The 27,969-nt window shown below is 40.3% G+C and overlaps 2 protein-coding genes and 2 long non-coding RNA genes across 4 annotated transcripts; all 4 read right to left on the bottom strand.

Moving 5' to 3' along the window:
* Window positions 1-11,077: 11,077 nt before the first annotated feature.
* LOC112199434 lies at window positions 11,078-14,380 on the bottom strand. Its single transcript, XM_040518776.1, has 11 exons — window positions 14,282-14,380; window positions 14,080-14,193; window positions 13,409-13,990; window positions 13,191-13,361; window positions 12,669-12,935; window positions 12,298-12,581; window positions 12,039-12,212; window positions 11,832-11,942; window positions 11,640-11,709; window positions 11,436-11,534; window positions 11,078-11,302 (listed from the first exon to the last, which is right to left on the bottom strand). Exons 1-11 carry the CDS (start codon window positions 14,378-14,380, stop codon window positions 11,204-11,206), a joined length of 2,070 nt encoding a protein of 689 aa, XP_040374710.1. The 3' UTR covers window positions 11,078-11,203.
* Window positions 14,381-14,909: 529 nt separating this feature from the next.
* On the bottom strand, window positions 14,910-15,988 carry LOC112195976. The gene is made up of 2 exons (XR_002934865.2): window positions 15,920-15,988; window positions 14,910-15,298 (listed from the first exon to the last, which is right to left on the bottom strand). It is a non-coding gene; the product is annotated as an uncharacterized LOC112195976 (long non-coding RNA).
* Window positions 15,989-21,806: 5,818 nt separating this feature from the next.
* Window positions 21,807-23,063, bottom strand: LOC112199436. The gene has a single exon (XM_024340456.2). The coding sequence runs from the start codon at window positions 23,061-23,063 to the stop codon at window positions 21,807-21,809; it is 1,257 nt and encodes a 418-aa protein (XP_024196224.2).
* A 17-nt stretch (window positions 23,064-23,080) lies between these two features.
* Window positions 23,081-24,072, bottom strand: LOC121052694. Its single transcript, XR_005809809.1, has 3 exons — window positions 24,051-24,072; window positions 23,612-23,688; window positions 23,081-23,384 (listed from the first exon to the last, which is right to left on the bottom strand). It is a non-coding gene; the product is annotated as an uncharacterized LOC121052694 (long non-coding RNA).
* Between the last annotated feature and the right edge of the window lie 3,897 nt (window positions 24,073-27,969).

Raw genomic sequence — 27,969 nt, forward strand, 5'->3', positions numbered from 1 at the left:
CGCTAACTAACCAGACCTAGAGAGTTACAATTATCAATCAAAAGTTAAATTGCATGGAGGTGCCACCTGGAAAAAAGTATATGCATTCTTCTATGTATATGTAATGCTTAGCATATTTACTCACACAAAATATATCCTTGCTCAATTTTAAAATGACCTTGAGATCACATCTCAAAGTACATGTTAGTCAAACACATACCTTCCCTTTAACATATCTATGATATAAGGACCACTAAAACTTAAACTGACCAGCACCCAGTTTGTCACAAACAGACTTTAAAACCTTCAACTATGTATCGTATCAAGCAGGGAAAATGAGACATACAATCATTACTCTAGTTGCTGCACCACCAGCTTCACCAAATATCGCTGTTGCAGCCTCTGTAACTAAAGTAGTTGCTCCAATATTGACAACACTGAGTACACAAGTAAATTCTACAATAAGAAAGAAATGTTCAACTTCATGACGAAAGAAAGGTTAGCTCACTCTCATTCTTTCAAATCAATGGTTTGGATCATTGCCATGCTTATGAAGATTCTAAAGTGTGTAAATTCACTGGATAATGATACTTTCCAAAGACAACACATTATTTAGATATAGGCATCCAGAAGGCCAAAACCAGTAAAAGCTCATACATTCCGAGGCAAATGTGCTAATTGAAGATTCTAATAGGTTAGTTACTCACATTCTTTCAAAATTTTAATGGTTTAGATCATTCGCATTCTTCCAAGATTCTAATGCAGTCTATCATTCACTAATTAGTTGATACACTTCAAACACATAACTATATCAAAACATAGGCACCCAGAAGGCCAAAACACATAAAGTTCATACCGTCCAAGGCCATAGCGTGGTAATCGAAGTCTCTGCCATTGAGAAAAAAGCCGGGAGACCCAAAAGCACCGCCAAAATCAAACCCTGCTCTTTAAAAACATGAAGAACCAGCAGCGTCTTCGGCCAAGCATTTCTGAACATCAATATGCACTTGTCAACAAGCCCATAACTTGCATTGACCACACCCTCCACAGCAAAAGCTCTCCTAGACCCATACACCAAAACCCCATAAACCATAGCTGCTAAAACAACTCCACACTTCACCATTACCCTAACAAAATCAAAACTTGAACCCAAAACAGCATTTGTACCACTAGAACTCTCACTATCTTTATCTACAGCTCTCAAACGAGCTCTATTAGCAAACAAGTCAACTCCCTCGCATCTTGGACCTAAGAACCTCCGAAAATCACAAGAAAAATAAAACAAGGGTGAAAAATTCCAGAGCTTTACATTGCTTGGTTGAGCACCATTGGAGCTTGAGACTTTAGCAGCTACACTAGTACAGAAACCCTTATGTGAAAGTTTCAATCTGTATGCATTGTTGACAAGCTTTCTTCACATGACAACAAATACCCAACATTATAGAAATCAAAGCGTAAACCAATAGAGCAATATAGAAATCAAGTAAAATTGTAAAGTAAAGAAGTCACTCACCTCAAATCCTAAATAGGACCAGAACTAGAATGAAAACAAGGCTCTAGAAGTTCTGCCCAACTTCTTTCAATTCTTCAACATCTGGAATTTCAATGGTGAAATTCCATGATCATGAGATCAAATTCTCACATCTTCCTAGTTGCAGTACCCGAAACTCCTAGACCAAAATCCTATTTTAGAACAGAAACTCTCCATAAGACCAACTCATCATCGAGCCCAAAATCTCTATCTCTTTCTCCCTTCCCATCTTCTTCTTTTCTTTTCTTTTCTTTTCTTTTCTTCTCTCCCTTTCTCCTCCTCTGTTCGTTGTCCTTGTTCCTTCTTCTTTTTTCCTTTCTCATCTAATCCCCTTCATCCCCAGTTGACAACAACTCAAAATCAGATTGAAAAAAATCAAGGAATCAGATTAGATTAGGGTTTAGAGAATTAGGGTTTACTTACCCCCATTGGACGATGAAGGACTCATAGTCCCGAAAATCCTTGCAGCGGAGGACGTTGATGTCGACGGCGACACGAGCTTTAGACATAGCTGCGAGATTAGGAGGCGAGATCTGAGTGGGCTTGGGTTAAAGGAGAGGAAACCAATTTATTTTTTTGTTCTGTTGTAATAAGCAAGCTAAGAGGGAGTTCGATATGGGTGAGGAGGGAATCTGAAAATTGGATAGAATCTGAAAAACGTGCAGCGCGAAACCATTCTTTTTGATTTGATAAATTTTTCGGGGAGAGAGAAATCATTAAAAGTTTGGAACTAAATTCCTTCATGTTGTGCCAAAAAAAAAAATAGTTTCAACAAAATCCAAAGCCAATTTACTCCTTTGACAAGATGACAGATATATGTTGTCTGAATACAAAAAAAAAAATAAGCTACGACCCAAAACGAAATCAATTTATCTCCTTTGACGAGACGACATATAACTGTTGTTTGAAAATAAACTTAATTCTCAAAACTAACTTACCATGGTATGTTGCTATATTCAGACGACAGTTTTTACATTGTCTGTCGTTAAATTTTATCAGACGACAGAAACCATCATGTCTGTCGTCTGATGAGGTTATTGGCATAGTGCATATTCAAGTAAAGAAGGGAATCTTCTACCCAAAATTATGTCACAGTACGGCATCTCATTTAAGAGGTACAGGTAAGAAAAACACTCGGAGTAAGGGGGGATGAGTACCTTCCCTCGCGGCTGAACCACCGACCCAAGAGTTGGTCGGCCGGTGGGAGTAGCGGGATGTCATCGCGGCGGAAGAATGGAAAGTAAGTTTGGATCCAGAAATCCAAAATCCAAATGGGGCCAGACATGCTAGTCTCAAATGGATGCATTGTGGCCTGGTATAACATGTGGTAGAGAGCTCCTAACACTGGTTGCCCAAGCCCGATGTTGCGGCCGTTGTAGAGGGCCGTCGCTAGGAGAGTCCAAGTACCAGTGGGCTTGCAGGAAGAGGTGCAGAATATGAACTTACAGAGCCAATACTCCAGAAAGGCGATTCCGCTGGTCGCATTGTGTTCCCGGCTGTAATACTCCAACCATCGCGGGTAGGAGCCGCTGTGGGCGCTTCGACCATGCTGGGCCATGGTCGAGGTGAAGTTGACAGAATCGAATTAACCATGCACATAGGTTTCACCATCGATGGGCAGGCCAGTGATGGCGAGAATATCCAACAGAGTAATACTCATTTGACCAAATCTGAAGTCAAATGTGTTGGTGGCGGTATTCCAGAAACAAAGGAAAGCAGCGAGTGGTGAGCGATTGCCACTGTGAGGAAGTTTGAAACATAGGTCAATAGTATGCGTGATACCTGCTGCGTTCCAGCGAGCCAGATCCAGCGCCCGCGTTGCGCGATACCAAGAAGTTTCTGCTGCACTAATGGAGGACGGCCAATGCCCTATTTTGGCTCGACGGTTTTGGGCGCCCTAACTACTTAAATCTCCAGGAGTCCTTCGGAGGACTGGAATGGGCCGACGGACTGGTAGGCCGTAGAGAGCGATAGCATCGGCTGGAATAGCATCTTGTGGTGCTGGACCCAGTCTGGTTTGATGGTCGGAGAATCGAAGGAGCAGGGGTCGATGGATAGGTGTTTGGAGACGAATGCGGACACCGATGTTGGTTCCCCAAGTGTGGGCAACTTTTTCGTTTAACTCTTCCTCTTGATCGATGACTATTTTCTTTGGGGGAGCCATTTCTGGGTTTCTGCGAAGGAGGTAGCGGAAGAAATGGATTTTTCTGGGTTTAAGAGACTATAAGGGTTTCTGATGTGACAGGTCTCGCGGCCGTGGGTTTAAATAAGGAATTTTGTGAGGGAAACGATAAGACAGAAAGGCGTTTTGCAAATGAAAGGACGCAACCTTCATTAATGACATCGTCTCAAGCGACCGGCGCATCGTTCTAGTCCCCTTCAAGCCGTTACATCTTCGCGGGCCTGCTTTCGGGGCCTGGGGGCAATGTTTGAGCCCAAAAGTAATTTTGACAAGATCCTTTAGTGGATTTAGCATAGCGGGCTGATACCTGCGGCCCAAAAATAAGCCTACTTGGGTTTGGGTTACAGCTTCGCCCATTCCGTAATCCATAAGGAAAACGAAACCTTATTGGAGTTAAGTAGCAGAGATTGAATAGAGAACTTCAATCAATAATCCTTCTGCAGCAAGGAACAGTCGAAGACCTAGGTATATATACTAGGATTCGAGGACATAACAGGGACCTCTCTCAAATCAACTAATCTCAGCGATTACAAAGTCTCCCCGGAGCAAACCTTCAACCTCGTTGAAACCCGGCAACCGTGCTTCCAGTCCTAGTCTCCTCGCGAGCCGACTGTTAGTACTACTGCCACCGATACAACCAGCGAAGCAAGGGTAACGCCCTCGCAACCCAGCGAAGCTAAAGTCACGCTTTAGTAAAACCCGTGCTTTCTCACAACTTCCCAGTGATTACTCTGCTTAGTCTACAATACTAAGTATCGATACGGTGAACGCGAAGAGATCACACCCAAAGTCCTTATCCGTAAGGCAGAAGTCCTTTCCAGAAAGGCTAGAGAAGAACCCTGTGACGAGGTTGGTGCTCTCCTCGTCCACAGCACTTGAAGAAGAAGTCAGGTCAAGGGACTACCCCAACGACTGCACCCCGCGGTGCTGGCACGCCTGCGCAATCACACGCTCAAAAGAGACAGTTTGCACCCCTACAGGATTTTCGCGTCAAACATTTTGGCACGCCTAGTGGGACCTTGCAATAGCATCTTTTCGTGAACGTAACCATTGGGAAGTCTAGCGAAAACCCCTACCAAAAGGTTTACGCTAACTGCTCAAGACACAAGACCTCCAGTTACAAACCGCACTCTCGCGCGGACTGTCGTGGTCTTTCTGAAGAACAAGTGACTCAGCGATTTTCTTACCCCACCTGTTCATCCAACATGTGAACTGAACAAGGGGAGGATCGTCCGGCCATTACTAAGGACCAGAATGTCAATACCAATCAGGTCAACGAACCTGTTATCCCCACCACAGTGGGAAGTGGAGACGGAGAGGCTTTCGTTCCGAAGCCTATTCCAGAGGGAGCGACCTCCGAGGTCAGGTTCGCAATCATCATGGAGAATATCGAAAACCATCGCAAGAAGATGGACGCTGACTTCGCCAGAGAGACCGCAAAAATGGATAAGCTCATACGCGAAATAGATCAGCGAATTATCCGGCATGCTGAGGAGACTAGGCAACAGATCGCACAGTCAGAAAGTGCAGTAAAGGCACATGCTGCGAGCGTCGCTAGTGAGCAGGACTGGTGTCAAAAAGAGATCTTGGAGGCTATCGCCAACCAAACCAAACAGACCGCGTCAGACATGGCAGGTCTTTGCAAGGACGGTGCTAACCTGGCAACTGAAGTGGCCATGCAGAGAGCTGAATTGAACCAAGCGTGAGAAGTGTTGAATAAAGCTTTAGGGGATTCTAATGCTATCCTTGGCTCTCTTGGCCAGCCATCCGGTTCAGGCAAGTACGTGCCACCAAATCAGCGCGAGAAGGCTAATAATACCGCCTCTTCCTCAGCTACAGTTGCCGCCACACCACTGAGGGGTAAAGAGCAAGCGTTGGTTATCGGTGGCAGCAAGGAAAAGCCTACCTCGTCAGGCGAACAGGCCACCAGACCAAAGCAACAGGCCTCGAAGGGTGCAGGAACTTCATCTGAGCCCGCCACGTTCGTTCAATACGACAGCGACGGAACAGAAATGGTATATCAAGAGCTGCCAGGGAGTTATTACGGGCTCGACCAGACCGGTACCCCGATCAAGATAACAGCCTTGTCGAAGGAAGAGATTAAGCCAGCGATGAATCTTCAGCAGCAGGCTACTATCCGCATGGTACACGTCGAAGGGGGACCGGCAACGATGAGCCAGACAACACCTGGGCAAGCTGCTCGCCAGACTGTGGCAGTACCACCCCCTCCTCCGGGTCCAGAATATGTAAGGCGCGATGAAGTAGAGGAGATGATCAGGTTGGCTAACCCTAGGGCCCAGCCAGATGGGATCTATGAGGGACCTTTCCCGCCACATATCATGCTCGCACCCATTCCCCGGGGCTATAAGAATATCATATTTTCTACTTTTTCAGGGGAAGACACTGAGGACACGGCGACGCATCTGGCCAGGTTCAGGGTATAATGCGGCCAGTACCAGAACGATGATATCCTCAAATGCAGGATCTTTGGCACTTCTCTGTCAGGCGCTGCCTTCAGATGGTTCTCCAAGCTTCGGCCAGGAACTGTGGCAGATTGGCCTGCAATGGAACAGCTCTTCCGTGAAACTTTCAGAACTACCGAGCCTGAAGTAGACCTGGCCTCTCTCACCCAGATGGCCCAGCAGCCTACAGAATCAGCGGTGGCCTACCTTCAACGCTTTCAAATCTAGAAAGCCAAGTTAAACGTCATCCTGCCCGAAAAAGAGTTAGTCAAGTTGGCGGTCAAAGGTTTAGAACCACGTCAACGAAAAAAGCAGCATGGCAGCATGATTCAGTCGATGGGAGAACTCATCACAGAGGTAGGGAGCTTCGAGCATCTCCTTAGAGAGACGGATGCAAGGAAAAATGCTTCTAGAGGGACATATGTGCCGGGGAAACATCGTACCGTAGCGACCCTGAGCTACCAGCCGGCGACCTATGACCCTTATTACCATCATAGCACTGAAGAGGTGATCCAGGATGATGAAGAAGAAGAGGAGAATGATATAGCGGCGTACGAGTTAACCGGGAAAAAGAATCCATCCTTGAAGCAGCTCAAAATTTCCAAGGAGCCCGTTAAGCTCAAATCAGTGTCCTTCCCCAAACCTGAGTTCGCAACATATACATATGATGCCAACAAGGCCCATGAGATCCTCGATGAAATGATTGCTGCGAAGATGGTGAAGACTGATTTTGGACCTTTTCCTCGACCAGAACAGCTGAAAGGGAAGAAGTATTGCAAGTTCCATAATTTGTGGAATCATAACACTGCAGATTGCGTGAAACTCAAAGACCAGATTCAGGTATGGCTTAACAATGGTAGTTTGCAGGTAGAAGCTCCAGTCACGGCGGCAGCTCTAGTAGACTTGGATCCCTTTCCAGATACTGGGATCAACATGGTCGATGTAAACTGGACCAAACAGCAGCAATGGAAACCCACTCTGGACTTAGGCTTGAATGAGCAAAAGAAGAAGTCTGCCGCAGGCGAGACACCCGTAAGGGGCAAGGCTGAATCAAAAAATCAGGCCTCGCCCGTGGTCTTATGCTCGCGATGCAAGGAAGAGTGCGGCATTCAGGTGTCGCACGAGGAGGTCGAGCAGACATTTCACTTTGGTTCCCTACTACCGATCAAGTGGGCTTCGCCCTCGCGGAACTATCAGCCTTCCAGCCCAAGAGAAAGAGAGAAAACAGAGTCATCACCATTCCCAAAGGATTCCAACTTGTTCAAGAAGCTGAGAGCAGCCGCGAGAGATCAGAAACAGGAGGAGATGACCAGGACCGAGTGCAAGAATATTCTGACCAAGCCCTACTTCCCACCTGCTCCAACCAATACCATCAAGGAAGGGAAATGGTACACCAGGGAAAGGGGGAAGGCAGTGGAGATAAGCTCTTCTAGGAAAAGGAAGCTGCAGCGCAGGTTTGGGGAAGCCAAGCGCGCGCTAGAGGCTCTTGACCAGGGCCTGATCAAGCCTTCACAATTGGTCAAATCACCTGAGCAGTATCAGAATGAAATGGAGGCACTCGCTGCCAAGCCATTAATGGCTCCCCGCAGCCTCCAGAAACCAGCAACAGGGGCAGATAAGCCCGGTGTTTTTTGCAGGATCACTGAAGAAAGGGTACCTCCACCAGCTCGAGCTGAAACTTCGCTGACAAGGCGACCTCATGTCAGGCGCAGGTTATTTCTCAAAGAACCAGAAGCTAAACCCTCGGTTTTCAAGAGACTGGGGGGCAAGGAAATGACTGCCGAGACTTTACAGTGGAGGCCAAAAAGGGTCCAGAGTGTAGTGGTCCCTTTCCCCAAGGTCAGCGTAGGAGGAGAACCAAAGCCAGACGCACCCTAGCAGACACCTGTGGTACAAGAGCGTGAGCAGTGTGAGGTAAAGGGACTTACGGAGGAGTCGTTAGTCGATCGCTTGGCTAAGCAATTCAACACTGCCGTGAAAATGTTTGACGCGAAAATCCTGTAGGGGTGCAAACTGTCTCTTTTGAGCGTGTGATTGCGCAGGCGTGCCAGCACCGCGGGGTGCAGTCGTTGGGGTAGTCCCTTGACCTGACTTCTTCTTCAAGCGCTGTGGACGAGGAGAGCACCAACCTCGTCACAGGGTTCTTCTCTAGCCTTTCTGGAAAGGACTTCTGCCTTACGGATAAGGACTTTGGGTGTGATCTCTTTGCGTTCATCGTATCGATACTTAGTATTGTAGACTAAGCAGAGCAATCACTGGGAAGTTGTGAGAAAGCACGGGTTTTGCTAAAGCGTGACTTTAGCTTCGCTGGGTTGCGAGGGCGTTACCCTTGCTTCGGTGGTTGTATCGGTGGCAGTAGTACTAACAGTCGGCTCGCGAGGAGACTAGGACTGGAAGCACGGTCGCCGGGTTTCAACGAGGTTGAAGGTTTGTTCCGGGGAGGCTTTGTAATCGCTGAGATTAGTTGATTTGAGAGAGGTCCCTGTTATGTCCTCGAATCCTAGTATTTATACCTAGGTCTTCGACTGTTCCTTGCTGCAGAAGGATTATTGATTGAAGTTCCCTATTCAATCTCTGCTACTTGACTCCAATAAGGTTTCGTTTTCCTTATGGATTACGGAATGGGCGAAGCTGTAACCCAAACCCAAGTAGGCTTATTTTTGGGCCGCAGGTATCGGCCCGCTATGCTAAATCCACTAAAGGATCTTGCCAAAATTACTTTTGGGCTCAAACACTATACATTGGTGCAACTATATCTTTGATCATATTTGAGATTTGTCTGAAGGAGTTTTGAAATTTAATTGGCTCTTTTTTTTTTTTTTTAAATGTTGCTTGAGTGCATGGAGTTTATTCTGATTTCTAACTGAGGACACATTTGATTATGTAGTCACTTGTGATTTTTGCTTGTTTTATTTCCAGGAATGATGTTCAACTTTCGGAAAAAGGCACTTTAGTTGTTTCTGCTCCAGGGTCATTCGGAAGGTTATCTTTAGTAAATTTTTTGATGCTCTTATCTGAGATAAACTAGTGATTTGCTTTCTTTTACTTTATTGATCATTCCCAGACTGCAGTAGCTTTGAGCACATGGGATAAGCAGTGTAATATGCATTGGGGGCTGTGTTATAGTTAGTGAGGAAAACAAATCTTCTTAGGACTGTTTTCATATATGTGTATATATATATATATATATATATATATATATATATAGGGAAAAACTTACAAACAGTACCTGAATTACGGGCCACTAATAACTTTCGTACCTCAACTTCAAAAACTATCACAATGGTACCCAGATTATCTAACACGACCTAACATTCATACATGCCGTCCACTTTGCCGTTAACGGTGTTAAATTTATAAGGGTAAATCTGTCATTTCACTGTTCATCTCTCTTTCCATGGTACTGTTCATTTTTTAAAAAATTATTTTCCTCTCCTCAGGAAAAAAATAAAATAAAAAATTGAACATTACCATGGTAAGAGAGATGAATAGTGAAATGACAGATTTACCCTTGTAAATTTAACACCGTTAACGGCAAAGTGGATTCCAGGTATGAATCTTGAGTCGGGGTGAAAAGTCCATGTATCAAAATGATAGTTTTTGAAGTTAAGGTACGAAAGTTATTAGTGGCCCATACTTTGGGTACTGTTTGTATTTTTTTCCCATATATATATATATATATATATATATATATATATATATATATATATATATATATATATATATACAGATCCTATCTAGAGCGGAGCTCCGCTTTGAAATTAACTTGTGAAGTTCGAGTTTTTGGTCACTTTTCGGTCGCATATCCACATCTTGACCGTTCAGTTTTTAGGTATTAGTGTATAGATCATCTCTGTAAATTTTCAACCAAATTGATGATCTTAAGGTATCTAACTCGCTTAAACTAATGAACGGACTGAATCTGTCAACCTGAACCGTACTAGCTTTAAGGCAGTTATCAATGCCTTAACGATAATCATTTTGGCTGAAAATTTGTAGAGATGATCTATACACTAGTGCCTAAAAACTGAACGGTCGAGATGTGGATCTGCGACAGAAAAGTGACCAAAAACTCGAACTTCCACTACTACAAAAATTGAATCAGACGACGGCTAAAAACCGTCGTCTGATATGGCGGTAAAGCGTCGTCTATCGAGGCGCCGTCTGATGAAGATCGATTGTAGGGAACCGTCGTGTGAAGGGCTCGGCAGCATGCCGGCAGCATGTCGACAGCATGTGGGCAGCCTGTCGACAGCATTAGCTGTTGTGTGACTATTATTCAGACAACGGGTACCCTTAGCAGCTGTTGTGTGATTGCAAATTACACGTCACTTTATTTTGTGGCCGTTGTGTGAGTTTAAGTCACACAACGCTCTTTACAAGGCAGCTGTTATCTGTTTTGAATTCAGACGACGGTTGTTTATTTTTGTGCGCGTTGTGGGACTTTCATTCACACCACTCTTTTTGCTTGTAAGCATCCATTGTCTGTTTTGAATTCAGATGACGGTTGTTTATTTTTGTGCGCGTTGTGGGACTTTCATTCACACCACTCTTTTTGCTTGTAAGCATCCATTGTCTGTTTTGTTTTCAGACGACGGTTGTTTATTTTTGTGCGCGTTGTCGGACTTTTACTCACACCACTCTTTTTGCTTGTAAGCATCCATTGTCTGTTTTGAACTCAGATAATAGAAAATTAGCTAGATGTAGGCTTTCACACGACAGTCCCAAAATCAGTAATTACCAAATGAACAGTAATTAGATTAATGTATATATAGATCAATCTAATATTGTTATAACCCACATGATTGTACCTAAATGGATTACACAATGCAAAATAAGGAGCGTATCGGTAGATGCTACTCCAATAGCAAAATAAGGAGCACATCTGTATATGCTACTCCAATAGCAAAATAAGGAGCACATCTATATATGCTACTCCAATGGCAAAATAAGTGAAGAAATGTACTTTAAATCATCACTTCAGACCACAAAAACACATTTCTTGCCTATTTCACATTAGAGGGCGTAGGCCATGAGCAACTGCAGACTTTACAACTTCAGGATGTTCTTCAACACATAACTTGCGAGCTCATTACGGACTTCATCAATTTCCACTTGACTATAAACATGGTTAGCTCTCCTACCCCACTGTAATAGTTTAAAAATCACAAATTAAACTCATGCCATGCCATTTGATAAACTGAAACTATAGTATGAACTCCTTTGAAAACTAACAGCAACCTTTAGACTTTGTTATTTCAAAATGAAAAGCTTCAGTTACCTTTTCTGCAAAACCCAAGTTTGTATCATGTATGATGTCCCTCATATATCTCATCACAAAATAGCCACACTGTTTGTCATTTGGCTGTGATGGAATACCCTTCAAAAATACACAACGTGCACCATCAATTAACAACATATACATATATTACTCATTATTGACTGAAGTATTATTCAAAAGTAAATGAATATATCAAACACATACTGCCATGTTCTTCCATTGAGGAAAACCTCGTCCTTTCTTGTTGCGGTCCGCTCTAAACATTGATATGGCACTATATATAAGCAGATCAACATTAGAAAAGACCAACAATTAATGTATAAGGTGACCAACAATAGAAAGGACCAGCATAGTTGAACAAACTTCCAGTGAACAAGTAAGTTTTGAGCAACTTACGTGTCAACAATATCTTTCCATTCTCCGTTACCTCCAAGGCGTCTTTTTAATGGATCCATGAAATAGACAGTGTCATTGTCCGGATCGATCACAGTTAATACCCAATGAGCACTACAGTTCATTAAAATCATTTTAGGAAAATAACCATGTGCATGTAAAAGCGGCAAATATATGAATAATAAAGCTTTGGTTTAAGCATATACATACGATGCATTGTAAGGCACTAAGAAAATCTGGTTTGGAGAAGCACTTATGAGGCGATCTTTTATACTTCGGGACCTCGTTGTTGCACTCCCACACCCTATCTCACCAGTCAAGGCTGGGTCAACGAAACCAACCATGTCTACCATTTTGGACTTTTTTAGCATATCATATAAGTACCTAAAGCACAGGGAACATACATATATCACATACTAACGAATAACCAAAAAAGGTTCTAAACTTCATGTTACCGTAATAAATTTACCTCATGTACAGCACTATGATGGTTCCTGTTACTTCCGCCATGTTTGCAAGCCTTTTAACATCCAAGCCAAGTAGATAGCTCTTAGCATTAATACCGAATACGGGCTCTTCTTTATAAAAGCAAACAGCTTTCCGATCTTTGAATCCTTCTTTTCCCCACTCATATAACTTCTGCAATGCGGCTGGCAAGCTTGATTCGAGTGACTGCAAGTCAAACTCTTCTTCTACATCTTCCGCAAAATGATTCCTTTTCTGCTTCCTACTTGCTTTACCACTTGTTTTTTTCTAAATGAACAAACAAGATAGTTACCAATAGGAAAATCCTCACAATATCAAAATAAAAACTCGCTGTTCATTTACAAATATATGTACCTTTTCATCAAATATGATCAGTTTTTTTGGCCACATTACCCAGCTCCCCATCGCTTGCTTTACTGTTGTTATCTCATCTTCCACAACAAATGGAATCACAGCCTTTTCCTCCAAAGCAGCATAAACAGAAACACGTAATCTGTCATCTCCCAATGGAGTCCCATGACAAACTTCTAATGGACCATCGCTTGTGATAACCGTAGCAAGAGCAACAATATGGTCAGTTGAACCCAATGCTAACTTGCATTTCTTCTCAGTAGGATTTACCTATATATACCAACAATTGAGTAAATAATAATACACATAATAAGATGAGCACACTGATATGCAGAAACTCGTTCAACAATATAAGAACAATCTGTTTTTAGCATGAGTGGTCAATCAACAGATTTTGGGCAGCTACCCAATTCAACATATCAACTATAATAAAAACCCAGCCTAGAAATTATTGAATTCCAGAATTGAATCACACATAGATGCTTAACTAGAACAATATGTAAATAATTATGCAGCTAAATATACCTTTGTTCTTTGATCAAGCAAGGTCAAATCCACCGATTCTATTTCCTCTTTATCATTTATCACCCTATCAATATGCAATTGATTCTTCCCGGCATTATCTTCATGGGTAACTTCTTCAATTGCTGCTTCAAAATCAATGTTCGACTCCTTGACCTTTGAAGTCTTCTTCCTCTGATTTTGCAGCAACTCTTTCTCCATCGCATCCAAAACATTTTCACTGCGCCATCTTCTACAACATTGTCTTGTTTGTCAGGAGCCTTAAGACATGAATCTTTTGCATGTGAACAACTTGCTTGGCCAGATGTGTGGTCATTGCCCACAACTTTTCCTACTCCAACAGTGGTAACTGCCTCATGGCTCCTTACATCAACTCTTGCTTCCAATTGTTCAATCCTAGAAAGTAAGATTGCCCTTTCAGTTGCCATTATCTTTTCCCTTTCTTCAGCTGCTATCTTTTCCCTCTCTTCAGCCCCTATCTTTTCCCTCTCCTCGGCCGCTATCTTTTCCCTCTCCTCGGCCGCTATCTCTTCCCTCTCTTCAGCATATATCTTCTCCCTCAACTCATCCTCCAATTTCTGTTTCTCTTCTTCAAGTATCTTCCTCACACTTTGTCTCATTGACTCATTAACGCTCTCCTTTCTGCGTTTTGGAAGGTTGAAGTATCCATTTGGGTTACACACATAACCCCCTATGCCTCTAACTCTTCCCGTGTGCTCCGGAGTCCCCAAAGCTAATGTCAGCACATCGTTACTTCCATTTACGGTTAGCTCACCGTCACGTTCCTTGCGTTTCAGTGTCTCCTACCATATGCAATATAGGTTTCAGGTTAAATATCAGAAATGCAATAATGACAGCAAACTAGAATAGCAAAATGAAACGAGATACATACAATTTTTTCAGCAGTTTCTTTAATCACATCATGTTTAAAAGTTCCTTGTTTGGTTTGGCGTGCTTTGACCCAAAGTGTTGCTCTATCGATTTCCTTCTCCGGCTCGATTTTAGACTATATCTCAAAAAAGCTCCATCAGATTTACATTAAAATGATATATGATGTAGCCTTACAGCTAAAAATATCTGACATTTGTACTAACCAGCTCTTCTCTCAATCCCGCGTATCCCTTACGCGACATATGGTGATCATACACATTTTTACGGCGCCTTGCCTTTTGTTCCTCATGCTTTTTCTGCATTTCATTTACATAAATAAGCACACATCTTATTCTTATGTCTTTCTGAAATGTAGTTAAACATTTGATCAAGAAACGTACCAAAAATGACTCGCGCACTACTACAAAAATTGAATCAGACGACGGCTAAAAACCGTCGTCTGATATAGAGGCAAAGCGTCGTCTATCGAGGCGCCATCTGATGAAGATCGATTGTAGGGAACCGTCGTGTGAAGGGCTCGGCAGCATGGCGCGCAGCATGTCGGCAGCCTGTCGACAGCATTAGCTGTTGCGTGACTATTCTTCAGACGACGGGCGACTTTAGAAACTGTCGTGTGAAGGCAATTCAGAGGTCACTTTATTTTATACCCGTTGTGTGAGTTTTACTCACACAACGCTCTTTACAAAGCATCCGTGATCTGTTTTTAACTCAGACGACAGTTTTTATTTTGTGGCTAGTGTGAATATTGTGTAGTTTTTTTTTGTAGTTATTGTTGTCCTAATACAATGATTCAATGCATTATATGTGCTGGAACTGGAATAAAAAATGACCAAATTAATAGTAACTGATCATTATATAAAAGAGATTGTTATAATTCACATCATGCATCCTTGGATCCTGCTCATTACTAACATATTCTAGCCATCTATCTCCTGCAAACTACTCGGATTTAACACTCGTTGACAAAAGGATTGGATTTCCTCAACTCATCTTACAATTATCTACCCCTCTGTTCCTTCAAGCTTCAAGCCAATCAGTTGATTCACCTAAGACCCAAACTCGTCAGGAAGCTCATTGAATACTGCCTGCCAAAAACGAGATATCATGGCAGCCATGGCTTTCTCATAGTCTATTCCCCTTTGCTGAAAGTAAAATTGCTGGTCTTCACCAATTTTGGAGGTACTGGCTTCGTGTTCAATGTGAGCTGTAGGATTCTTGACCTGTTAACAAGTACAGAATGATTTCATTGAGGAACAAAGACTAATAGTATATTCCATGATAGTTTTACATTACACGAGCACTAATTGGAAGAAAAGCAACAACAAAATGGGAAGAACACAACGATTATTTTGGCAATGGAACTGCAAACAGCAAATAAGATATCACCAAGGGTACCACGTATTCATCGTACACAGCCGCCATTTTCTTTCATTCTCAAGTCCCATATACTCAGCAACAACATATTGTATTATGCTAAACAAAATCGTGTAAAAATTATGTGATCAACAAGTAGGAATCGGGATACCATTTTGTTATGAGATCACTGAGATGCTATGCCACTGAAATTCTGAACTGCCTCGGAACATGACGGTTACAATTTTCAATTGACTTGTTTAAATTTTCCAGGTTTTGACTATTACAAATTGCAGCAAAGCAAATGAAATTTTGTTAACCATCTGGTAAGCATCACAAACAAGCAACCTTGATACAAAACCCCAGGCTCATCATGCCTTCTATCTTTAAGAACCAAATCATCACACAATAGGCAAACTTGTATTACATAACAGAACATACACAATCATAACGCCATAAATAAAAGAGACAAGGTCAAAGACAATTACCTCAATGTATGGGTAGGTGTTGGCAGCTGCATTATCTCCAATAATCATTAAATCACACTGCAGCTTTGTTCCTCATTAGCATAACTCTAAAGTAAACTTCACTGCAAAAGCTATTTGGGATCTGTCCTGATAGCTTGTTAAAGCTAAGGTCTCTGCAAAAAAGTGAAAAAACCAATAAAAGTTTAGTTAGTATAAAAACAAAACCAGCCTTCACCTCCCTTCAATCACAATACAGCACCATTAGTATGCTTAACAAATCCCACTACTATACTGAAAATATGTAAGTCAACCGGAATCAGCTTCTCCAGCTAGAACAATAATGCATTGCTTTTCCAAAAGCGACAACCATATGTTCAGAAATATATTTAATCTCTCACAACTGATTAGGAAACAAGTGGATGATTAAGAATCATTTTAAGGAAGAAAAAAAATAGAAACTTAAAGCATAAGTAATCAAAGTGGTAAAGTGACACTTTGATTGATTACAACTTTGATGGGCTATTTGTAACAAAACCAGAAGTATCCAATAAACAATCACTGCTGAATTATCTATGAGTTTGAGGTTACATTGAAAGCGAAAAGTGGAAGAAGGTGAGAGATTTTACTTGGCATAGTAGGCTGCAATGGCAGCAAGATAGACACTGTGGATCCATCTAGGAGAAGTACTGTGAAGTGCAACCTTCCATAGCTGAACATGTTTCACCATGAACTTGTAAGACCTCTCCATATTATTTAAAGGCCAACCTGTGTACTCTTTCCGCACATGCTTCACAAATACCTGAAGCATCACATAAACAACTCATTAAACAAGGAAACCACAGAAACAGGAAAAGAAAAAAAAAAACAAAAAACTTCAAGAACAAAGAATCAAGCTTTAAAGCGCGCTATTCTCCATAGAAAGTTCAAAACTTTGAATCAAAACCACTGTATCATTCACCAAAATCACATAAAAGAAAAGGACAAATGCTAGCTCAACACAGAACAAAAAGTCAGCTACAAGATTTCAGCTCTCAAAAAGCTCAAAACTTTGAAATCAAAACCATCACATCATTCTCCAAAACCTCAGAAAAGACACAAAAGCAAATTAAAAACCCAGATGTGTAATCCAAAACCCAATTTAGAATCATACCCTGTATTCGTCTCCAACCGAAACGCATCCCTGATGGCCTCCGTGGAAGCTCTATGTCAGCCGCCGGTATCACTTATCAGAATCAAAACGTTCTTGGTCCTTTCAGCACCAATCTGCACAAGCTCCATAGTCCCCGCATCGTCGTCACTCTCAACTTTTCTGTGATGGTGGTGGTTATGACCGTTGTTGTTCTTGAGATAACTGCTCAGGTAAGAAACCCCTTCGACCCTCTCAAACACTTTCTCTGTTATGGACTTTCTCGGCGACGCAACGGACATCATCATTCTCCGGTGACCGTTAAAGGGTCGAACTTGCTACATCTCTCCACATGATCAGATCATTTAATAGCTACCCAATTCTCTCCAGACGACCCCATCATCATTATCCACTATCAACACAAACATAAATCATAAAAAAAATAAAAATAAAAATAAAAAACCAAAGAAATCGAGGAAGACTTCTACAAAGATTGAAAGAAAGAGGTCGGGACTGACTTGTAGATGAAGTTGGGGAGGGCACACAAGGGACCAAACTCATCGGGCATTTCAAACCGGTCGGCGAGATGGGTCTTGGACTTTCTTGGATTGGGCGAAGGCGAGAGTAGCAGTAGCTCGTGCAGAGGGAGCAAAGCTGAAGATTTGCGAGACGGAGATAAAGGTGATTGAATGAGACCCAAGGAGCGAAGCTGAATATTTGCAAGTCGCAAGGCCGATTTGGTTCGGGACGGAGGCTCCAAACGAGAATGGTGATGACGATAGGGAGGCGGTGAAGCTGTCGAATCCATGAGATTGAAATGGAGGAAAGGCGCTTCTAATCGAGTCGCTGAAGGTGGTAATGGATCAGAGAGAGATTGCCAAGGAGAGAGCATCTTTGCTTGACTGCTCGAAGAATTCTTGGATGTCCTCCATGTTTATGTTGGCTCTTCACGCATTACTGCACTTCTTTTCTCCGAGCCCAGACCGAAACCTTCAGCGAGATCTTGGGGATTTGAAAATTGACGATTTGAAATTTAGGGATCCAGACGAGGATGGTGGGGATTTGAAAATTGAAAGCCTAGAAAGTTGAGGGAAAGAGTGTGGGTTTGGCCGTAGGTTCTGGTTTTGGAGAGACGCTCTCGAGAGGAAGGAAGTTTGGGTTTTGGTCCTGGGTAGATATCGAGAGAGAGTGAGGAACTTTCGGTTTTTTGTTTTTGTTTTTGCTTAAGTGTTAGGGTTTTATGCCCGACCTATATCGATCTTGGCCAATTCCTATCGATTTGGATGGCGTTTGGCACCACAAACATGGTGGGAAACTTGCCGCTCAATTTTTTTAGGGTCATACAACGGTTTTGTTGTTAAACGTCTTCTGAACTAGTTCAAAATTTCATATCAGACGACGAATTTTATAAAAACGACGTTTGAAAAAATAAAAATCAATCAGACGACAGAAAATTATGATGCGTCGTGTGAGAGGCGTCGTCTGATTCAATTTTTGTAGTAGTGCGCTTGTCCTTTCCTTTACAAAAACATTCCAGTCATCAACCGTTATAAACCTATAGTCATCTGGGGGAAATTGTAAAGATTCAGGAGCATCCAAATATGGCAACACATACAATGTTGTCAGTCTTGACTTAAATTCTCTCCATTTCGTTCCAGCAGATTTTAAAACCATCTTCTTGCATTCAGGTCCCAATACAAATGATGTCTGCATAAAAACAAGCATTGATGGCAGCAAAAATATAAGAACATGCTTCTAACATGTTTGTGTATTAATAAAAAGAAACTTCAGTTGCATAAATAATATTAGGACATGTCTCTAACATGAATGTGAATTAACAAAGAAAGCTGCAGTAGCATAAATAATATTAGAGTATGCTCTAACATTAAAAACTCACTAATAATTAATAAACACTTACCAAAACGTTCTCCCATAGACTGTTTTTTTTGTCTTCGATACATTAGGCCAAGATGCTATTGAAATTGGGATATTGGTTCTTGCCAAAACGCCGATGTAGGATTGTAGTGCATCTGCATTATTCCCTATTGGATCCCCATTCTTATCAAATTGGACTATAAGTTTCTTCTTTAGAATCCTGCCCGTTGTCATCCTTGACATTGTAACGCGGTGACGCTTGAGCAGCTTCAGCCCTCCAGTACATCCCTCATCCTCCTCCTGCGTCTTCTTCTTCTTCCCGCGCTTCTTTCTTTTACTCACACTTGCAGCAGAATCTCTTTGTGAAACAGATTCCCTATCCTTGGTCTTTGAAGACTTCGACTTCCTTACTTTATGTGATTTTGAAGTCTTCTTTGTTGGTGATGACACAGCCTTTGAATGCACCATTATCTATACCAAGCAAAAAACCAATAAGTTGAAACTATAGTACTTATACTCTGCACAACATATATATATATATAATAGTAATTTCATTTCAACATAGAATCCATTTTATATGCTGCCACAAAGTTTAATCATTCAACTTGGTATCTTATCACCCCATTAAATTAAGCAAGTTTATAGAATCAATTGTAGAGTTTAATTGACTAACCTTATTTTGCAATTAAAATTTCCAGTAGCTTGTTAAGCTCTCGTTCTCTCTTACCCTTCAATCACCACAAGTTTCCTGCCAAAATATAACAAAATAGGTACTTTAGTACAAAAGTTAGGCAAAACGGACGCTTACCTACTAAGCATTTAAATAAAAACAAATCAATCATCATCCAAATACATTCAAATGAATACCGATTAGTCATGAATATAAGTACAATGAAGAAAAATCAAATCAGCTAAATAACCCAGGTCAGATTCCAACTTCAACATAAACATGTACAAACAACCATATAAGGCACAGTAATATGAAATTCATTACATGCATTAACAAACTTAATCATTCTTCAAGTAACATTACAATGAGCAGTTCTATTATTCATTAACCAAAATGGTCTCACTTTCTGCTCTAATGTAACCTATTTCTCCCTCTCCACTCTCAATAGATGGCATTCTATCAGTGAAGGGCTGATGATCAATTATAGTGTCTCCAAGCTCATCATCATGAGCCAAGTCATTGTAATCCCTTTGTGGGACTCTTAGAACAACTGACCACCTAGGATCCACAGGATCTTGGACATAAAAAATTTGATAGACAGATGTAGCCAAAGCAAATATGTCATTTAGATGGCCTATCCTTTTCAAATTCACTAACGTGAAACCAAGGTCGTCGACCTTGACACCCTTTGAACTCTCAACCCAATCACACTTAAAGAGGGGCAGTCTAAACTTAGCATAATCCAGCTCCCAAATTTCATCTATCACCCCATAGAAGCTCATATCATCATCTACAGGTTTTCTGTCCCTAGCACTAGCAACAACCATAGCTTCAGCCTCTAGGTAGACGCCACTATTCTGACACACTCGAACATTGTCAAGTGACTTTGTGTAAAACTGAACTCCGTCGATTTTGTAACTGTTGAATCTTGCTACTTCATGGCTTGGTCCTTCCGCAATCCACCGAACTGTTTCAGATATGTTGCTTTCAGGATCATCCAATTGTTGCCCCACCTGTAAAGATAAATTATTACTAAGTCAGGCCTACATAAACAAGCATCATTTAACTAATTGAAAGCAGCTAAAAGATGATATAGAACTTCATACATCCCATGCCTTACCCTTATCTTCACCCAATTTGCAAATGAATTGTTTTGTTTGTCTTTAAGCCACTTCTTATTCTTTTTGAACCTCGGAAAAGCTACCTTCAAATATTCCATATGCTCGCTGCAGACAAAAAGCCAAAAAAAGTTGCAGGGTTAAATATATCTTATGAAGAGATTAATATTAAATATAGAGAAGAGAAAAGATAAACAAAAAATTGGACTTACATAAAGTAGGCTCTGAACTCTTCGGTGTTTTGTAGAACACAAAGATGTGCTTGGTTGAACTCACTACCATAGAGAGAGGACACTTTAGCACCAGAAGTAGGCTTGCACTCCTTAGAACGCTGTTTTGGAATTCCAATAGTTTGGTCGGACAATAAGCGTTCGGCTAAAAACTCCACAGCTTCTTCTGCAATGTAATTCTCTGCTATACAACCCTCAGGACGATTTCTATTGCGAACATAACCCTTGCAAACCTTCATGTATCTTTCAAACGGATACATCCACCGATAGAAAACTGGTCCACATAATTCAACTTCTCTCACTAGGTGAACCATCAAATGTACCATTATATCGAAGAATGAAGGAGGAAAATACTTCTCAAGCAAGTACAATGTCTCAACAATATCACTTTGAATTTTGGGCAGCTTAGATACCTCAAATGATTTGCTGCAAATCTCAGTAAAGAAAAGACATAACCTGATAACAGCAACTCTAACCGGTTTGTCTAATACAGCCCTTAATGCAACGGGAAGGAGTTGTTGCATTAACACATGACAATCATGAGATTTCATCCCACTAAGCCTTAGATCATCCATTGAAACCAGATTGTGAATGTTCGAACAGTAGTTATGAGGGACCTTCATACAACAAAAACAACCACAGACTAATTTCTTCTCATCTAAGGTCAGATTCCAACTCGCTAATGGCAAGCGATTTTTTTTCGGACCATCAAGATTAGGTGCAAGTTCAGTTCTAATGCCCATCTCAACCAGATCTAAACGGGCCTTTATGCCATCTTTTGTTTTTCCTGGAATGTTTAACAATGTGCCTAAAAGACTATCACAAACATTTTTTCAATATGCATCACATCTAGGCAGTGGCGAACCGGAAGAAATTTCCAGTATTCAAGTTAAAAAAAGATGGACTTCTTCTTCCAACAAGGTCTATTTTCATCCTCATCCCCTTTGTACGGAGGAGAAGGATGTTTCTTCCCAAATGGCCAACTTAACACTTCTTCTTCCATCCTTTTCAGAACTTCTTCTCCACTCAATGGAACAGGAGCAGCCTCAAGTTCTTGGTGGTTATCAAAAGCAGCCCGTTGCTTTCGGTAAGGATGGTTTCTTGCTTTCCACCTTCTATGCCTCATATAAGCCATCTTCCCTCCATGGACCAACCTCTTTGGTAATGTCTTTTCAAGACATATTGGGCATGCATTATACCCTTTAACAATGCTCCCAGACAAGTTACCATAGGCTGGGAAGTCATTGATTGTCCAAAAAAGTACAGCCTTAAGAGTAAAATACTCGTTGCTGCAGGCATCATAAACTCCCTTTACTCCCTCCCAAAGAACTTTCAAATCTTCGATTAATGGTTCTAAATAGACATCGATGTCATTTCCAGGTTGTTTAGGCCCGGAAATCAACAACGTTAACATCATGTATTTTCTTTTCATACAAAGCCAAGGAGGAAGATTATAGTTGACAAGAATGACTGGCCAACAACTATATTTGCTGCTTAGGGAACTATGAGGATTAAAGCCATCTGATGATAGCGCAAGCCTAAGGTTTCTTGACTCTAAACCAAACTCGGGCCACTTCTCATCAACTGATTTCCAGGTCAACGCATCAGCCGGGTGACGCATTAACCCATCTTTTCGTCTATCAGTGGCATGCCAAGTCAAACTACTAGATGTTTTTGTAGATTGAAACATTCTCTTAAACCTAGGAATCGGTGGAAAATACCAGAGTACCTTAGCGGGTACACCCTCTCTCTCCTTGGAATTTTTTCCCACTTTCCACCTAGAGACGCCACATGTAGGACAATTGACATTATCTGTGTACTGTTTTCTATACAAAATGCAGTCATTAGGACATGCATGTATCTTCCTATAATCCATCCCTAGTGCTCCCAAAGTCTTCTTGGCCTCGTAAACAGATGTAGGAATTTCATTACCTTCCGGAAGATGCTCACCAAAAGCAATCAGCCAATCAGAATAAGCTGCATCGCTCATTCCATGTTTAGCTTTTAAATTATACAACTTCACCAGCACACTCAACTTTGTGAATCGTACACAGCCAGGGTATAATGGCTTATTTGCATCCTCAACAAACTCCTTAAAATCATTGCACTCTGATGAAAACTCATCCTCCTCATCAGACCCATCCATTGTACAATCTACCCCAACATTCCCACCCACAGATTCAGATTCAATTGAACCTGAGGCTGAATCTTCACTACTACCCGAAGACGTATCTTCTTTCTCCCCATGCCACTTCCATACCTTATAAGTTTCATCAACCCCATTATAATACAAATGAGTCTTGATAACAGAGATAGGAAAGAAATCCATATTGCCACATTTTGAACATGGACAAGCAACATTGTTAGGATTTTTCACATTTTCTAAAGCAAACTTCAAGAAACTTCCCACCCCTAACTCATAAGCTAAAGATCTTTTATCTGCATGCATCCAAGACCTATCTTCCATCTAAATAAAGAAGACAACAAATAGCATATCATTCCGCTGTTCCACAACACATATACAAATACACAACATTCAAAATCCAAAGTTTAAGCATATATATATAGATAAAATTCTCATCAACAACCCATATTATATCTTGCCACAAAGTTTAAGCATTCAACAAAACAACTTATCAACCCCATTAAAGTAACCAAGTTCAAAGAATCAATTGTATGGTTGAATTGACTAACCTTCGTTTGCTATTAAAATTTTCCAGCAGCTTTTTGAGCTCCCTTTCTCTCTTACCCTTGCAATCTCCACAAGTTTCCTGCCGTTCATGTAACAAAAGAGGTACTTTAGTACATAACCAATGGCAAAACGGATGCTTACATGATCTTAGCATTTAAATAAACCTTGGTTAGTGGACTGGAAGAAAGTAACAACACTCATAGATAAAAAAAGATCTCTAAACTTCTCGAGTTTACTTATAATAAAATCATTACTTAGTAAGAGCAGTATGCAAAACTGATGCAAATCACTATAAAATTGAACCAATATCAAGATTTAATTAGCAATTTCTACAGGTAAATGCAATGAAAATATAGGGTTGATGTATCCTCATCAACTTCTCATTGTTCAATCATTAACCAACCAAATGAAAATAGAACATCATAAAGTAAGTAAAGTTACCGTGTTTAATCTTCTTGCCCAAGGTATCAATATTCCATCTAAGCCTCCAACTCTTGCTGAATTTGAGAAAACCTTCAAATAGAACAACAATCAAGTATCTTGGTTAGAATTTCAAATAAGAGATCAAAACGGCACCTAAAGATTAACTACATGTGTTCTGAACAATGTTACTAAATTCCCTGTATCATTCAATCCAAATTAATAAAGCAACAAATATCAACTCATCTAGACCATAAGGTGCTCATTATGTTGCAAAATTAATCTCCAACATTCAATAGAAAGGCTTGAATTTAACTTGAACAACAATCAAGTTTTCGGTTTCTTGTTCTTATCTTTACTGTCCAAATGAGATACCATTATATTAAAAAAAAAAAAAAAAGACATTCTCAAATAAATAATAATACTCCGAGTGCATCCATGCACCAAATTTTAGTATCTTCCATAATAGATAATACCTCTAAGTAACATCAGTAGCACTTTAGCAGTTTATTATAGCATTGCTATCTACCTAAAACATCACCAAACTCACAGGACCAAAAACAATTGACAGGAAATTAAAAAAAACAAAAATTAAACTTGCGAATCAGAGAAACTCCAATGTTTGACAGGAAGCGTGGAACTCGTATACTTAATTGCTAATTTGCTTTAAACATTGACATTACAGTTCACAATGGGGTTGATTAAGTCAAGGCTAAATTTTGAGCTATTCCAATAGTCACCATTTATATATATGTTAGTTAAGCAGGAAGTCTCACTAACCACTAATATATATTGCTACTTTCCCTCTCATGAGCAAAACTTTCTTGAGTTGACAATAAAATTTTTACGTCTCGAACCAAATATATTTCACATTAACATCAAGTCAACAATAAGATATGGTTACGAAGATATAGAATGGGCTGTACATGTAAAGGTATTTTATGCTCATGAGTTCATCTCATCGATTCCTGATGAGTATACAATTCTTACGATTACTAATTGTTGAGCAAACCCACAACACTAGTATGTGCTCTAAATTTTGAAACTGAATATTAGATCAAGGCAAGTAATTTTAAAATTGAAAGAATCTGTCCATTTTGTGCACAATGACAAGATGCAAGAACTATATATCAACAATCCTCGATACTCAAATGGATAACTAGATGTCTTACTTCTGTTTTAAATTCATTGTTCTTTTATTTATGCATGCATTGAAAATTTAGTTGACAATAATGCAAGTAGATGTTGATTCTGGTTTTCAAAAGTTCAATCTGTAATAAAGAGTTCATTTTGAATATAAGCTAAAAGCCAAAAACCCAATTTCACAGAGATAGAGGATTGCACTTTTCAGCTTCCATTTTGATTTAACTGTAAATTACCTAATTAAACTATGCATTTTGAATCAGGATTCAGTAATATGGTTTCCACTGCATAAACTCAAGAAGATTGTCATACATGACTAGATGATAATCACTAACCAATCCCTATATTTTCTTTTATAAATTTTGAATTGAGAAGTATTTTTACGGAGCAAAACATAATAGAAAATCTGCACAAATCCTCCAGAAAATATGAACTATATGCTTACAGAAAGCTACTAGATTCACAAAAGTAATTAAGATCCATGGTTAAAGTAATGTATCCCAACATCAAAAACCAATTCACATTGTAAATTCGACCAGAATAGCTGAAATAACCCAATATTCATACCAAGAACAGCAGGATCCATCATATCTAACCAAAATCAAGCACACAATAGACCCACAATCAAACAGCAGAAAGAATCTATTCTATTCTATTATTATCAATTGGCTGGGTATTCCAGAAAACCAGACTTTCTGTCTTGGGTTGAATTTACCTTCTCTATTCCAGAAAACCGCATGATAATTACAACAATATATCGTAACTTGAGAGGACCCAAGTGAAAACAAGATGTAATAGCAAAACCGAGTTACAGAATCGAAGAGAATCAACAGAAAGAAACGATTTCATACCAGAAATTTGATCTTGTAGCTAGGTGCGACGGGAAAAAGAAACAATTTGGTCTCCACTTGCCCCTGGGTGCGACGAGAACCAGTCGGAGAGGCTAACAGTGCTTCGTTCCAAGGGAATCGATTAGATCTAGAGAGGCTGAACTGGCGTCATCTCAGTTCATCGACTCAATCTCAGTTCACCGACTCAATCTCATTCTAAGAGAGATGAGATTGGTTAGAGAGAAGAATGAGGGTTTGGGAGAGTGAGGTCTAGGCTACAGAGTGAGGAATTTCGTTTGGCTTTGGGTATGTTGAGATAGAGAGGATTCCGGTTTTGGATTAGGTGTGTCGAGAGTGAGGCCACTGGGCGAGAGCTAGCTAGGTCTTGTTTTTGGATCTGTCGACAGTGAGTTGAGTCAATTAACATAGAGCAAGGGCTAGCTGTCGAAAGAGGGGTACGTTTTGCTATTATTTAGTTCTTTTTGTTATGTTTTTTTCTCCAAGTGTTGGGGTTTCAGCCGGATTTGTGAGGCCCTATCAATTTGGACAAGGAATCACACAATGGGTTTACGTAAGAACGTCGTCTGAATACAATCAAAGCCTCGTCTCTTATTAATTGGACTTCCCGCCTTGAGGAGCTGGAGAAAGATGGAGGAGGGAAATTTCCCTCCTTTCTGTCAGACATATTTATTAGACGACAGGTTTTTTGTTTATCGTCGTATGACTGACACATGTTGGGGAAAATTTAGGGCTTCAGATGGGTTTGGCATGACATAACTTGGTGGCAAACTTGGCGCTCAAATTTTTTTAGGGTCATACAACGGTTCTGTCCTTATACGTCTTCTGAATTGATTCATAATTCCATATCAGACGACAGATTTTCTAAAAACAACGTCTAAAAAAATAAAAATCAATCACACGACGGAAAACTCTAGTATGTCGTCTGAGTGGCGTCGTCTGATTCAATTTTTCTAGTAGTGATTCACAAGTTAATTTTCAAAGCGGAGCTCCGCTCTGGATAGGATCTGTATATATATATATATATATATATATATATATATATATATATATATATACAGATCCTATCCAGAGCGAGGCATCGCTTTGAAATTTCAGAGCGAGGTTAGGGTTTAGGGTCACTTTTCGGTCGCATATCCACATCTCAACCGTTCAGTTTTTAGGTACTAATGTATAGATCATCTCTGCAAAATTTTAATGAAATTGATGGTCTTTAAGGTATCTAACTCGCGTAAACCAATGGACGAACTGAATCTGTCCAACCTGAACCGTACTAGCTTTAAGGGAGTTATCAATGCCTTAACGACCATCAATTTGGCTGAAATTTTGCAGCGATGATCTATACATTAGTACCTAGAAACTGAACGGTTGAGATGTGGATATGCGACCGAAAAGTGACCCTAAATCCTAACCTCGCTCTGAAATTTCAAAGCGATGCCTCGCTCTGGATAGGATCTGTATGTATATATATATATATATATATATATATATATATATATATATAATTGATCATATTGTTCGAATTTTTCAGAGTTAGATCTAATTGCACAGTAAGACTTCTGTACTATCGTAAATGCTTTAATATCATTCTGCTTACAATCGTTCCATTCTCTTTTGATATAGTCAAATACCTTTTTGTGTTTATTTCTAGTCCAGTAATAGGAATTTAGGCATGTTTTGCATGCATTTTGCGGGTGGTAATATGTTATGTGATTCCAAGGTGTTTTAAGATCAAAGTCTTTATTGTTTTTTCTTGCTGAGATCAGTAGTAGATGCTAAACATTATCAGCTGCGCATGATGTTCTATACTATCTTGCCTTTTCTAAATTATGCTATTACTACTATGAAAAAAGGAAAGAAAAAAAAAATCATGGCCCAGTTTTCGCTCTAAATGTTACTTTTTTTTCTTATGTAGGAATTCATCAACAATGATTATAATGTAAAGAATT

Source organism: Rosa chinensis, chromosome 4, assembly GCF_002994745.2.
Source record: "Rosa chinensis cultivar Old Blush chromosome 4, RchiOBHm-V2, whole genome shotgun sequence".
NCBI classification, from domain to species: Eukaryota; Viridiplantae; Streptophyta; class Magnoliopsida; order Rosales; family Rosaceae; genus Rosa; species Rosa chinensis.

Coding starts and splice junctions, on each gene's coding strand:
- LOC112199434 (XM_040518776.1), bottom strand. CDS start 14,380: ATGCAGAAAAAGCATGAGGAACAAAAGGCAAGGCGCCGTAAAAATGTG. Junction 13,362..13,408: donor ATGTTGTAGAAGATGGCGCA/GTGAAAATGTTT, acceptor CTGCAAAATCAG/AGGAAGAAGACTTCAAAGGT. Junction 11,303..11,435: donor ACTTGGGTTTTGCAGAAAAG/GTAACTGAAGCT, acceptor AAACTATTACAG/TGGGGTAGGAGAGCTAACCA.
- LOC112199436 (XM_024340456.2), bottom strand. CDS start 23,063: ATGGATGGGTCTGATGAGGAGGATGAGTTTTCATCAGAGTGCAATGAT.